This window comes from Helianthus annuus, chromosome 3 (genome assembly GCF_002127325.2).
Source record: "Helianthus annuus cultivar XRQ/B chromosome 3, HanXRQr2.0-SUNRISE, whole genome shotgun sequence".
NCBI classification, from domain to species: Eukaryota; Viridiplantae; Streptophyta; class Magnoliopsida; order Asterales; family Asteraceae; genus Helianthus; species Helianthus annuus.
In genome coordinates, this window is record NC_035435.2 from 120728703 (window position 1) to 120742305 (window position 13603).

Sequence of the window (13603 nt, forward strand, 5' to 3'; positions counted from 1 at the left end):
CCCAAACATGAATCCTGTAATTTTTACAGTGATTAAGTGGTGAAACAAGAGTTAGGGTCTACGTTCAGTCTTTGCAAGAAGTGAAACAGTTAAAAGAAGAGTTGCAGGATGATGTCGGTCGAAAACACCAATGCCTTTCGCGCAACGCGCGTCATTGAAAAACACTAGTTTTAACAAAAAACGCACCATAACTTCCGGCAATTCCGCATCAAGCTGCAAGAGAACAAAAACCCACAAATTAAAACCAAAACCCATATTGAACCCAATTCAATTGTTCAAATTGAAGCAAAAAGTTGCAACCTTTGGAGCCTGTTTAGTGTCCATGTGAAGAGCAGGAGGGGCTGGTGAGATTCTTGATGAGGCCGAAACGATTTGGCGATGAAAAGGGTTGATTGAAAAAGGGTTTTGTGAAGTTGTGATTATTGTGTGATGAGGATGAAGATGGTGAAATGGAGTTAAGGGTGAGTGCCGCTGTAATGGCCGTAGTTATTGACGTTGTTACAACTGTTCTAAGATAACCCATGATCGTGATGTTTGGAGGCATTAACGTTAATTGTTTGTTAAACTATTAGTACCGAAGTATTTTATTATTGTGCAAACCATAGGGACTAACTATGTTAATACCCTAGAAGTTAATACCTCCAAATGTTACAAAACGAAAAGTTAATACCCTAGAAGGTGATTTTAAACTATTAGTACCTAAGTATATTATTTTGTGCAAACCATAGGAATTATGTTGGTAAAAACAATATATAAGCTTATCGTTTCACAAACAAAATGTGAAACGAACGTTGGTGACAGCTCGGTTAATGTTAAAATTCTAAAAATATTCCGTTATGATTGAAATGCTATTTTTAATCATATTGAGGAAAATTTAATAAAATGCTTAAAACACTACTTTGTGATTTTAAACGAGTACTGCGCAATACCGCGCGTATCTTACAAAATTTAAATAACCTTGTGAGTCAAGGCAAATAACATATTGCTGAGCAATATTATGGCGAGTTAATTTTTACAGAATGATAAAAATAACATTAAACTCCTTAAAACATGAAATAAAATATACGGTAATCAGTTAAATACTTGTTTAATCAAGTATTTAGTATGTATGTATGTATCAATGTATATGTAACTAGGTGATGCCCCGCCCGCGTTGTGGGGCGATGGCCGAATAATTCTCAACCAATTAAAATAACAGTACTATAGTTTTCCTAGAAAGAAATAGTAAAAAGAATGTTAGGCAGTTTTTTGACACGATTTTTAGCTGGGGGCAAAGTCAATTTTTTATTTTTACTTGGGGGAAAATTCAATTTTTTTTTTCGAGGGTGAAATCCTAATTTTTAGCTTAGGGAAAACCATTTTTTTATTTTGCAATGGGGGCAAAAATGTAAGTTTGAATTGAGGGTGATACCGTAATTTTGAACCGAGGGGAAGTTCATAAGTTTTAGCTGTGGGTAAAAGCATAAATTTATTTTGAACTGGGAGCAAATATGTAATTTTAAACAGTGGACAAAGCCGTAATTTTAAAGTATGTATAAAATAATAACCTGGTGTAAAATCGTAATTTAAAATCGGGGGTAAAAACAAAATTTTATTTTGAACTAGGGCAAAAACGTTATTTTAGCTGAGGGTAAAAGCGTGATTTTTTTACCGAGGGCGAGCAAAAGCGTATTTTTTAAAGAGGGCAAAATCGTAGATTTATGCCGGGAGGCAGATTTATTTTGAACTGGGGCAAAAACGTTATTTTAGCTGAGGGTAAAAGCGTAATCTTTTTACCGAGGGCGAGCAAAAGCGTATTTTTTAACAGAGGGCAAAATCGTAGATTTATGCCGGGAGGCAAAGTATAAATTTAATTTGGAGCTGGGGTAATATCGTAATTTTAAACAGAGGATAAAATCGTAATTTAACAGGACTTATAAATGCAAAGTTATGATAAATGTGTAAACCTCGGCACGTGCTTCGGTTTTGATAAATGGCTCTCCTACAAACGAGTTCGTTTGTCACTAACTCTCGCTTTACACATGGGATTATGAAAAGGGCGACTTCGGTGGGTTTGTTCCGTGGGATTCAATGTGGGAGCTCCGGGCCAAACTTGTCTCATCTTGTGTATGCGGATGATGTCGTGTTCCTTGGGGAGTGGTCCACTACAAATGCAAAGAACTTAAGGAGGTTATTGAGATGTTTTTATCTAGTCTCAGGTTTAAAAGTCAACATGGCGAAATGTAGTCTTTTTGGAATTGGGGTCGGGGAGAATGAAGTTCATGCAATGGCTAACGAATTAAAGTGTAAGGTGGGGACATTTCCGTGTAAGTATTTGGGGTTGATAGTGGGTGCAAATATGAATATTGGTAGGAATTGGGATTCGGTTGTCGAGACCTTCAAGAATAGATTATCGATTTGGAAGGCGAAACAATTGTCTTTTGGGGGTCGGGTGACTCTCATCAAGTCGGTACTAAATTCCTTGCCCACCTATTTCTTTTCTTTATACAGAGCTCCTGAAAATGTATTAGAAACTTTGGATCGGTTGAGGCGTGTGTTCTTTTGGGGCGGATCGGACGAAAAGGCAAAATTAAATTGGGTGGCGTGGCAAAGGGTAATCGCACCGGTTGAGTATGGTGGACTCGGGTTCGGGTCGTTACGGGATGCGAATTTGGCCATGTTGGCCAAATGGTGGTGGCGATATAAAATTGACGAAAATGGGCTATGGAGGAGAGTTATATGGGCTATACATCATAACTCTAGAGATTGGAACTTTATTCCTATCAAGCTTTCATCACCCGGACCGTGGAAACAAGTGGCTAAGGCAAACGACGAGGTGGAAAGGAGGGGAGTGGATATCCGAAGGTCCTTCAAAGGGAGGGTTGGTAACGGCATGAACATTTTGTTTTGGCTGGATAGATGGGTCACCGAAGAACCGTTATACATGCTATTCCCTCCTCTGTTTAGATTAGAGAAACATAAATTTGCTACAGTTAGGGACCGGGTTTGCGCGGCTGGGTCGGAATGGGTTTGGGATTGGAAAAGGAGGCCTTCGGAAGGTGATGAAACGGGTGACTTTCAGCAGCTTTTGACTCTACTAGATCAGCCGAATTTGACGAGTGGGCCAGACCAGTGGATGTGGACCTTAGACGGGGCAGATTACTTTTCAGTGCAGAGTATTAAATCTGCTCTGAAAAGGCAGCAGCATATTCTGTTGCCATACGTTCTGAAACGTAATAATTGGGTGCCGAAGAAGGTAGAGATCTTAGCGTGGTGGGCTGAAATGGAGAGACTTCCAACCAAATGTGCTTTGACGCGTCGCAACATTTTGGTGGGCTCCACCTTATGTCCAATATGTGGTGAGTCAAACGAAACGGCTGAGCATTTGTTCGTTTCGTGTGGCTTTGCTCAGGCTCTATGGCAAGCGGTCTCTATGTGGCTTAAGGTTCCACCTATTTTTGCGTTTGGATTAAAAGATATATTGGAGGGTCATAACTTTGTGGGGGCGTCGCCGAAGTCAAAAAAAGCGGTGCATGCTGTGTTCTTATCGGTGATGTGGTGTGTATGGAAAGCTCGGAACGATTTGGTTTTTAACCAGACTCGTTGGTCGTTGCAGAAGGTAGTAGGAGACGTAAAGGCTTTAAGCTTTCTATGGGTCAAGGCTAGATCAAAACAGGTTGGACTCGACTGGAATGTATGGCATGGGTTCAATGTGCACAAAGTGGGCTGGTAATCTTAAATGCTCATATTTTGGTGTAGGTGCATGCTGTACTGATGTATGGCATGGGTTCAATGTGCACAAAGTGGGTTGGTAATCTTGAATGCTCATATTTTGGTGTAGCGGTATGTTGTATTGCTGTAATTTCACTATGGAATATGTGGCTAGTAATCTCTCTAGCCTTTAGTAAGTAATAAAATATTTTGTTGATCCTTAAAAAAAAAAAACTAAAAAATACAAAAACTCTTCATCTCTCGGCTCTCTCTTGCTCAGGGCCCAATTGTAAGTCGACTTCCTCCTCTTTTCAACCGATTGGGCCAAGGCTCATATCTTAGCCATCCCTTAGGGCCCAATTGCAAGTTTGCAAACCCAGATAGTAACTTTAAAAAAATGAAATCCTTTTCTTTATCTACGCTAAGCCTTGGATTTAATTCAAGGTTATTTAATTCAACTTTCTATTTCTTTAGCATTTGAAAACAATAAAATAACTCATCCTTTTCTTTTTTATTCTTAAAACAATTCTTTCCTTGATGTTTTATGTAAACAAGACGGTTTTAAAAGGGTTGATGGGGGCAAAGAACCACCACAGCCACCACCATGGTGACCGGAGCACCGCCCACCCTCTTATCTCTTCTAGTTCTTTATATTTAGAACTGTTTTAAAAAGTTGATGACGGGGCAAAAAAGTACACGTGTCTATGGGTGTGATAACCGCCCAAATGCATCAATAAGACTAAACCACGTTTTGAAAACACTGTTCATTTCCCTAGCTCTATTAATAGATATTAACTAGTGGTAGCAATCTGGCGCGCTGCGCCTGAGGTTCACGGGAGTTTGATTTGGTTTGGCTCATTCGTGACGGTATAGGCACTTGCAAACTCCAAAAAAACGTGTTGTACAAATGTGTTTAAATTAAACTAAATTTGTACAAATACATAACTTCTAAACTGTTACAAATACAACACACCCGCTAGAACTAATGCCACAAAAGGAGGGTACCAGCTGAATACACGGGGGTTGGGTCAAGACGCGTGTAAGAACCGAGGTAAGTCATAAAACGCGTTGAACTTTGTGTTTGTTTTCCATCACCACAAAGTAGCATTGGTTGTTTGCAAATACCCTGAAAAAACGGGGCTGTTCTAGTAAATATTATCCCATATATAAATTTACAACTTTCTTATGCATCATCACTTGTACCATATGCTTTGGGGTTTTTTCAAAAAAAATTTTGATTTTCCACTTTCTACCTTAAACTTTTATCTTCTAAATTTTAACCCATTACTTGATTTTCCACTTTCAACCTTAAAGTTTTATCTTTTTCATTTTAACCCATTTGAATTTTTACTTTTAACTCAAACTTTTCATCTTTTGAATTTAACACAACACTTTATTATTTACAAGTTTGGTCCCCATACTTTTTATCTTTCGCAAGTTTTTCGTTTTACGTTTCGTTCTAAATTTTGCGAGTTAACATGTAGTGACGTGCATGTGAATTTCAACGTTTTTGCTCTATTTTCCCATATTTAACAGACCCGTCGCAACGCGTCCATTTTTTCCCTTTTGAAAACTTCGCCGCAATGGGCGGGTCCTAGATCAACTAAGTTATTATTTTCTACGTTTTACGTTTCCGGTTAATTTCTTCGCATTAACACGCTGTAACGGGTGTGTGTGGTTCAACAATTTTAGTCTCCTTTTCGTTCAGTGTAATTTTTACCATTTTATCTATTTTATTTTTACGATGTTGAGAGTCGATGTCGTTGTTGCATTGGTGCTACTTGGCACGGTTTTACGAACGGTTTTAACCTATTAATTTTTTTACTAATATTTTGTTTCGGTTTACCCCTATACTTCCTTTACTTAAAAACTATTTTTTACGTGCATATTTTATGTACGGGTATGTATAAATATGATTTCTTTTACATTCCGACGTAAACTTTTTTTATAGACGAGTCAGGTCAAATATAATACGTTTTTGTTTAACGAAACCATTTTTACGTGCATATTTTTATGTACGTTTTCGTTCAAAGAAACCATTTTTACGTGCATATTTTTATGTACGTTTTCGTATAAATTCAAGTTATTGTTCGATATGAATTTCATTTACTTTACGTTTGATCCAATGACAATGCTTATACAGGTTACACTGAGTTCAACTAGATACGTCGAAATGCGTGTTTTCATATGGTTAATGCATCATATAATGTTTGGACTAATCTATTCAATGTTTACGATGTACCCGCGCCGCAACGCGGGCGGATCTTTAACCCTAGTTTTTTACTAAAAATTAAGTTGTAACAAAGTGATCTAAAATCACATCAAATAATAACCATAATAAAGAAGTGGTTCAGTTCCACCTGTGAAACAATGTTGCGAACAATGTGCCTACCATGAGACACATCCTAGAAGAATCCTCTTTTCCATCTTGCAAATGTTTGTAGTAGGTACCTTTACACCTGATCTGCACACACCTTATAATTCAAAGATCTATAATGTCAAGGAATCCTAATTACCTTGATCCCTAAAAAAGTGAACTGGCCAAAGTAAAAATAAATAAGCGAACTTGCAAGATATTTAGTTCATTACAACTAACAAAACGTACAAGTTGGTGACATTTTAATGTAATAAACCTTAAAGTATCATGAAGCATCATGTTTAAATGTGAAACTCAAGTTTAGGGGTGTTCATCACTTCCTCTATTCGGTTTTTAGTTTATTCGGTTTTAAATTTTCCTGTGTCTTAACCAAAAACCAAACCAAATATAATAACTTATTAATGGAACCAAACTGAACACGGTAAATTCTTAACCAAACTGAATACCGAATATGGAAAGTTCGGCTCTGGTTTTCAGTTTATTCGGTTTTCAGTTTGTTCTGTCATAACCGAAAAGTCGAAAACCAACCCGAATAAGACAAGTTATTAACCAAATCGAACCGAATAACTGAATAATTAATACGAATGAAGCGGACACAGTTAAGTTAAGAGAAGAGAAAACTAACAGTGGCCATATGGATGAAAATGACGAATCTATGGTTTCCTTCATCTTCAATTTCAGGCATAGCAGCCATCGGGCGTTGGAACTGACCAGCTTGCATTCCCCTATATGTCTGGTGGAATTGCACATGTCTATCATGAATAACCATGATAAGATAACAATTTGATGATGCTATAAAAGAGATTTACCAAAACAAATTACAATTTTTTTGTTAGCGTGCATATGATAAGTTCATACAAGAACAACAGCATATAGAAACAAAACATCAACAAAACTACAACCCAACCTTTAAGAAATAAAAAAATATGAGTACAACAATAACTAAAACACGTTAAACTGATTAATTCAACATAACCATAGCAAAAACCCCAAAAGTGTCTATAACATAAACCAACAAAACTGATGGAAAGAAATAAATCCAAATGAATCTCTTCAAAGAGAAGCACCAACATCAATATCATCGACAATGAACTTCACATATGAACACATCTGATTTGGTTAGATGTGTATTCGTAGGCCCAGATATAATACCTCATCGTGGCTGCAAATCATTAGATTGCCACGCCAAAACAACAAAGATAGACGATTTTTCTTATATCATTAACATCATGGCCTATTTAATTTTCTCGGGTACAATGTTCATGTTCTCAAAGTACAGAAAGCACAAAAAAACCCACAAAAAACAAAATCCATACCTGCCATGCCAAGTCAACATCAACATCCAATTTACAGTCATACGTATGAATTCATCACAGCCATAAGACATATATAAGTTGATACAAACGACAAACCCAAACCAACCATAACCACCAAAAATTTGATGAATTAGATAAAGATTTAATCGACACCATGCACCAGCAATAAGGTTTTTGGTAAGTTACGCAACCATGACACAAATCCTCGACCACCACATCGACAGATAGAGATGGTGCTAGGGACCTCAACACAAGGCCGACCAACACTGGCACCATCTATGTCACACCCCAACTGATGGCGGAAACATCGGGGCGTGGCACTGAGTGAAACAGATTGTCCAGAAGTTTCCATAACAACTATAATTACCAATTACTTAAAGCAACATGTCCAATACCATGTCATAAAAGATAACATAATTATTACAGATAAGATCTAGTCAAATTGTTCTGTTCCGACAACTCAGATTTCTAATACAGACAATTGTTTATTCGTTTCTAGACCTTTCCTAGCCTCGATTTCACAGCAAGCCAAGCATATAAACATCCTAAGCACCTGTCACATACGTTAAAGTAAAAGTCAATACACATAGTGTAAAGGTGAGCATACACGTTTAATAGATATAATAGAGTTCGAAATCGTTACGCATAACCAGCACGTACACAGTGTAAAATGAGGCATGTTAGTTATCGACATGAACCTATCGATACCAATGATTGCGGGTTGACTGCCCAAGGCAATTCGTAATACACACTGATGTGTGCGAAGTGTAATATAATTTAGGTGTATATTTTAAGCCCTTTTTACACTTTTTAGCCAAGTTTTAAATTTATAAACACGATATTTACTAACACTAAACACACATGTGGGCAAGTGCACCCATCGTGGACGTAGTATAGTGTTGGTAAGATTCCGAGGTCGTCCAAGGACACAAGAGCTTTTAGTACCAGTTTATCCTCAACGTCTAATCAAATCAAAAAGTTAGAAAAAGGTTTTAAACTAGAAAAATAAAACTAACTAAAATGCTAAAAACTAAAATAAAAGTAAAAAACAGATAGACAAGATGAATCACTTGGATCCGACTCGTGTGTAGTGTAACCTTTGATTATTTTCGCACTTTTGCACTTGTTTAAGAGATTATCTTAGTTATTGTAGTAGGCCCCTCTTTTGAAGGTGAGGTTACCCTCAACCCAGTAGTTTGAGTCAGCAAGGATACAATCCTAAAGGGTCGGATTATTGAAAGATAATTAATTAAGTTATTAATGCATAATGTGGTAGGCCCCTCTTTTGAAGGCGACGTTACCCTCGGCTAAGTAGTCTGAGTCAGCAAGGATACAGTCCTAAGTAGCCGAGTTAAAGTTTTAATAGTAGTTTAACTTATGAGGGGATCAAAGAGTTTGGACACCCGCCATCCAATACCGTTGGGTATTGAAGGAGGTCCTACTAAATTTAACCCAGGTCCTTTGCAGGATCTATACACTGAACAATGGGAAGACTCTTACCAAACCGTTCCCTTAACCCCGACCAGGTAGCCAACATACCTCCATATAGACCGTGGAGATATGAATGGTGAAAATCTTTTATTTTATATAGACAGTAAAATAATGCCAAGACACCACGGACAAACGATAAGGAAGAATCACCTTCAACATAAGAAACTAGTTATTAAATTCATTAATACATAACCAATTAAAAAGTGTGAAAGATTAAAAATAAAAAGTATTACACTAAACACTTGTCTTCACCAAGTGATGTAAGAGACTTAGGCAAACATGGCCTTTGATTGCTAAGAACTCTTACGATCAATCTTGGATCCCGAGACGACTCACACACTCTATGATGGACAATGGATGATGGTGGTGGATGATGGTGTTGTAATGGTCGTGGGTGGTGGGTAAAGTGTGAGAGAGGTGGTGTGCCAAGGGATGAGTTGCAAGTGCTCCAAGCACTCCTATCTATAGGCTGAACAAAAGCTCGGGCACGGCCCCGTGTCCATCCTCCTCTCTTTCTTCATTAAATGCAGTTTGTCTGCATTAGTTGACCACGCCCCCGTGTCCGCTGAGCACGACCCCGTGTGCAGAAGCATATCTGTACTATCAAGATTTGCCTGGATTCCGCGAATCTTATAGTTGACCACGGCCCCGTGTTCGCTGAGCACGACCCCTTGGTGGGCGATGGAAGCTTCTACCATTTTGTCTTTTCTGCTGACACTTGGGCACGCCCCCGTGCTCATTGAGCACGGGGCGTGTTCAGCCTTCTGTTTCCTTGTTTTACTTGGGAAGATGCTGTCGGGAGGCCGGACATGCCACGTTTGTCCCTTTTCTTGTATTTATGTTAGATTTAGCTGCCCTTTTGCTTCTTTTGTTTATTTGAGCTCATTTAATCCTGAAAATACAAAAGGAAGACAAAAGCACAATTTTTCCAACATTAGTACTAAAAAAGGGTTAGTTTTATGCCATAATTGATGTAATTTATATGTTGCATTTTGTGCACATCAAATACCCCCACACTTGAATCTTTGCTTGTCCTCAAGCAAAACTCTTTATAATGTGGCTTTTTCACTCCCAAATGGAATGGGTAGAGGAGAAGGTTTTTGGGCTTGTCATAGAGTGTCGGGACTTCCAAGATTCTTTATTAAGTTTTATTTTTATTTATTTACAATCCTATTCGTCATGATTTATTAAAAACGTTTCATAAGATAAATTACTTATTAGGGCATAACATGCCTCTTTAAAATTCCATTTATATACAAGTTCACATACCTCATGGGGGATTACTCAACACTCGGCCGAAGGTGTATTTTTAGTGAATCACTCGAGTGCGGCATGGAACTTACTCCTACCATAAGCTTGCCAAGCAATCAATCCTCCTCCTTTTTAACTATATACCTTTGTAAATATCAAGAGGACTTTTTGAGTAAAGGGTTAGGCTTGGGCTAAAGGTGGGTGGTTGGGTTAGTGGTTAGTAAAAGGGCGAAAAACGTAAAAAGCGTCGGTTTTTGAAAGACTTTTTATTTTTGACAATTTATTTTATTTTGATGAACCATTCCTTTCAGACAAAGTTATTTTTGATAAACTTGTTTGTTTATTTGGTTTCATCATTATTTTTTTTAGTTCATAAAGTCATAAGAAAAACCGAGCTTTGTTACTAAAAGAAATGGTTAAAATGAAAAAGGGTTTAGGTGGGTAAAAAGGGTGTTTGTTTTGGGTTAAGAAATGAAAAGGTTTAGGCTCAAAGGGGTTAACTAGGGGGATTTTGGGTAGGTGGTAAAAAAAAGAAAAATAATGGTATAGAAAGAAAAAGTGTTAGTCCTAATGCCTCCATCATTTACTTACTCGGGTTTAAGTTGGTAAGGACCGGGAATGCGTTGTCGTGGCAAGTTCTAGAGTCGTAAGAACCAAACGGCTATTCACACAAGAAACGAAAAATGAGCATTTAGTGTAAAGATATGTATTTGTATGCTCAATAAAGGCTCAAAACTCACTTTTGTGGGAATGGGTTTTTATGTGATCAAGTATATATAATCAAATTTTAACTAAGCTTGTCATGCCGTTTCATAATTTTCTTGTTTTGGTTCTTTTTATCACGACGCTATCGGTTGTAAATTTGTAAAAATATAACCTTGTTAGAACTTGAAATTCCCAAATTAAACCTAGACAAGCAAAAAGAAAAAGAAAAAGAAAATGAAAATTTTTGAAAAAATTTAGGGTGATTAGCGGTTCCAATAGAGTTTTGTGTAAGGCTTGTTAATTAGAACTTGCAAGATTCAAAGTTTTAGCATCCCCCCCCCCCCCACATTTAAATTACACATTGTCCTCAATGTGTCCCAAAAATAAGTTTTTAGGTTGATTGAATGTGTAAAGGGTGTTAAAAAGCAAAATTTTTATGTTACTGGGCGCCTGGGCACGGCCCCGTGTCGGGTAGACACGACCCCATGTTCAGGTGCCAGTAACGAAAACTTACAGAGGGTGGACACGTGGGCGTGTTGGCTGGACACGGCCTCGTGTCTGGCAAAAATGTGCAGAAATAAACAAACAGCAGGTTTGGGGAAATGGGCACGTGGGCGTGTCGGCCGGACACGACCCCGTGTAGACAATCTGCAAAGGTGAAAAACAGGTTTCTGGCTCCGGTTTTCCTGTCTCGGCTTTAGTAGTACTAATGTTTAGTACTCTAAGCCTCATATGTACCTGTTTTATCAATCAACACCACACCAAACAATAGCAAACATCCTAGATTACCAAGTTCAACATCCATGTCACAAAGTTAAAAACAAATGCAAAAAAAAAAAAAAAAAAGAGTTAGGGAAAGTAAATTGTTCAACACTCGGCACGCAGGCCGTAAATTGTTCGATAGAAAAAGGGGGTTAACCTGTGGGATCACCAACCAGCTGCTCCTGCTCCTACTCCACCCGCCTAGTCCATGTCTTCATCCTCATCATCACCTCCTCCTCCATGCCCCGCCATGTAATCCCGGATGTTCCCGATGTCATCTTGGATATCGGAGATGTTTCTTTCAATGGCTCCGACCCGGTTGTATGTGTTGTTGGTGAGGTTGTAGGTGTTCCTGGTGCACATAAGGTTTTCCTGCAACAGATCATGTAAACTTTGAAAGTTCGGAAAACCACCTCCTTGTGAGGAGGATTGGCCCGGATCACCGTGAGGCTGGTACTGGTAATGGGGAGGTTGTTGAAACTGTGGAGCATGAAGGACTAGCGCCTCTTGTGGGTTCTATGCATGCCCTTGCATCCTCTGGAAGCTAACCGACCCGTCTTCCGCCTCATACATTAGGTTCATGGAGCGGCAGATGTGTACATCCACTCTTCCCGACAATGGGCTCCTTTTGAAAGACCTAGGTATGTTCACGAAGTGCTTGAAGAGACGGTATATCCATCCCCCGAAGAAGATAGGGGTTGGTGCACTAGCAAGCCGGTTCCAATGCATGTTTCGGAGCAGGAGATAAGGAACATCGAGGGGTCTTCGGGTGTGAATGCAGTGAAGGACTATCAAATCTCTCAGCCCAACAATGCCATCGCTATCATGCCTTTGGCTAAGAGAGTAACCGAGGGACCCTATGGATGTATAGGTAGAGTGGGTCCCTCAACTTGGTACTCTTTGTGCTGCTTGGGTTGTAGTGCCCTTCACCAATCTGAGCCCACGCGGCTTGGCGTTCGTTCTCACCCAAATCTCGCACCCCTCCGGTGTTTTCTTCATTACTCGAATCTTCCTCCGTATACAGCCCAACTATTGCCCCAAATTGTGCCATTGAGATTAAGTACTTCGTTCCACCACATCGGAATGCCACCCCATCGTTGTCGAAAGGGTCGCACCTTGAATTGAACGTGAAGGTGTTATAGAACTCCATAGTGCACTCATGGACGGAGCGAAGTCGAGTGGTAAGGGCAATCCTTAGCGGGCCAGTAACGAGGTTGTTGAACCGGTCAAGTTGGTTCACCAGTGCTAACAAGTCCATACATGCTTGTCTCGGGTATTCTTCCGGTCTTGTTTGAAGTACGTCGTATCTTGCTCTAGCATCGAGCTCATTGGCGTTGAACCTTGTGAACTTCTTCGACATCTGAAAGAATATACCAAAATGTTAGCACGAAACGGTGAAATTTTCGGAGAAAACTGAAAACAGTGGGCTGGACACGGCCCCGTGCTCAGCGGGCACGACCCCGTGTCCAGGCGTCTGTTACTCAAAAATTCCATTTTTCGACCCGGTCCCGAAAACTTGAAAATTTTTGGTTAAGTACGTGCGGTTTCCCCCGAAAATGAAACCCCAAGTGCCGTTTTTTTCCAAAACAAACCGTTTACCCCTTCAATTTTATCTTTTTCGGTTCAAACAAGGGTTTGGGGTTTTTGTGAGAAATCGGGCAAATCTATGAGCAATACAAGTAGATTTACTTCCCATAACACTAATCTAAACTAATGCTAACAGATTTATGCAAAAATTTAAGGTTTGATCCGGATGAACTTCAAGAACCCTAGATTTTTCCCCAAATTTTTGATGTTTTAACTACATGCAAGTAACTAATCTAACTACTAATGGTGATAGAATCATACATTGATGTTGTTAGAACGAGAGGGAACGTCGGAATTCTGCGAAAAATCGCCTGAGCCAGAGAGTTTTTGGGGAAACGGGGCGTGTGGAATGATGTAACTGTTATGAAAAAAGGGGTTTTATCCCGACAGTTGCGCGGACACGGCCCCGTGCCGGGCAAAGTTT

At 39.1% G+C, this 13603-nt stretch overlaps 1 protein-coding gene across 3 annotated transcripts; it reads right to left on the reverse strand.

Moving 5' to 3' along the window:
* Window positions 1-4578: 4578 nt before the first annotated feature.
* LOC110927971 lies at window positions 4579-7571 on the reverse strand. 3 transcript variants are annotated; one of them, XR_004889781.1, is made up of 4 exons: window positions 7384-7571; window positions 6693-6800; window positions 6051-6154; window positions 4579-4816 (listed from the first exon to the last, which is right to left on the reverse strand). XR_004889781.1 is itself a non-coding variant. In XM_022171259.1 (4 exons), exons 1-4 carry the CDS (start codon window positions 7452-7454, stop codon window positions 4747-4749), a joined length of 372 nt encoding a protein of 123 aa, XP_022026951.1. In that variant the 5' UTR covers window positions 7455-7571; the 3' UTR covers window positions 4579-4746. The 3 variants fall into 3 exon arrangements, 2 of the variants coding, with proteins under 2 accessions (XP_022026951.1, XP_035844324.1); XM_022171259.1 differs by having other exon boundaries at window positions 6693-6819; XM_035988431.1 differs by lacking the exon at window positions 7384-7571 and adding an exon at window positions 7220-7339 and having other exon boundaries at window positions 6693-6819.
* Window positions 7572-13603: the final 6032 nt, after the last annotated feature.

Excerpts from the sequence above, each read along its gene's own strand:
- LOC110927971 (XM_022171259.1), bottom strand. The coding sequence starts at position 7,454 with ATGTCTTATGGCTGTGATGAATTCATACGTATGACTGTAAATTGGATG. Across the intron at positions 6,155-6,692 it reads TTTTCATCCATATGGCCACT|ATCAGGTGTAAAGGTACCTA; the intron begins GTTAGTTTTCTC and ends AGGTGTGTGCAG. Across the intron at positions 4,817-6,050 it reads TTCGCAACATTGTTTCACAG|GGTATTTGCAAACAACCAAT; the intron begins GTGGAACTGAAC and ends CCGTTTTTTCAG.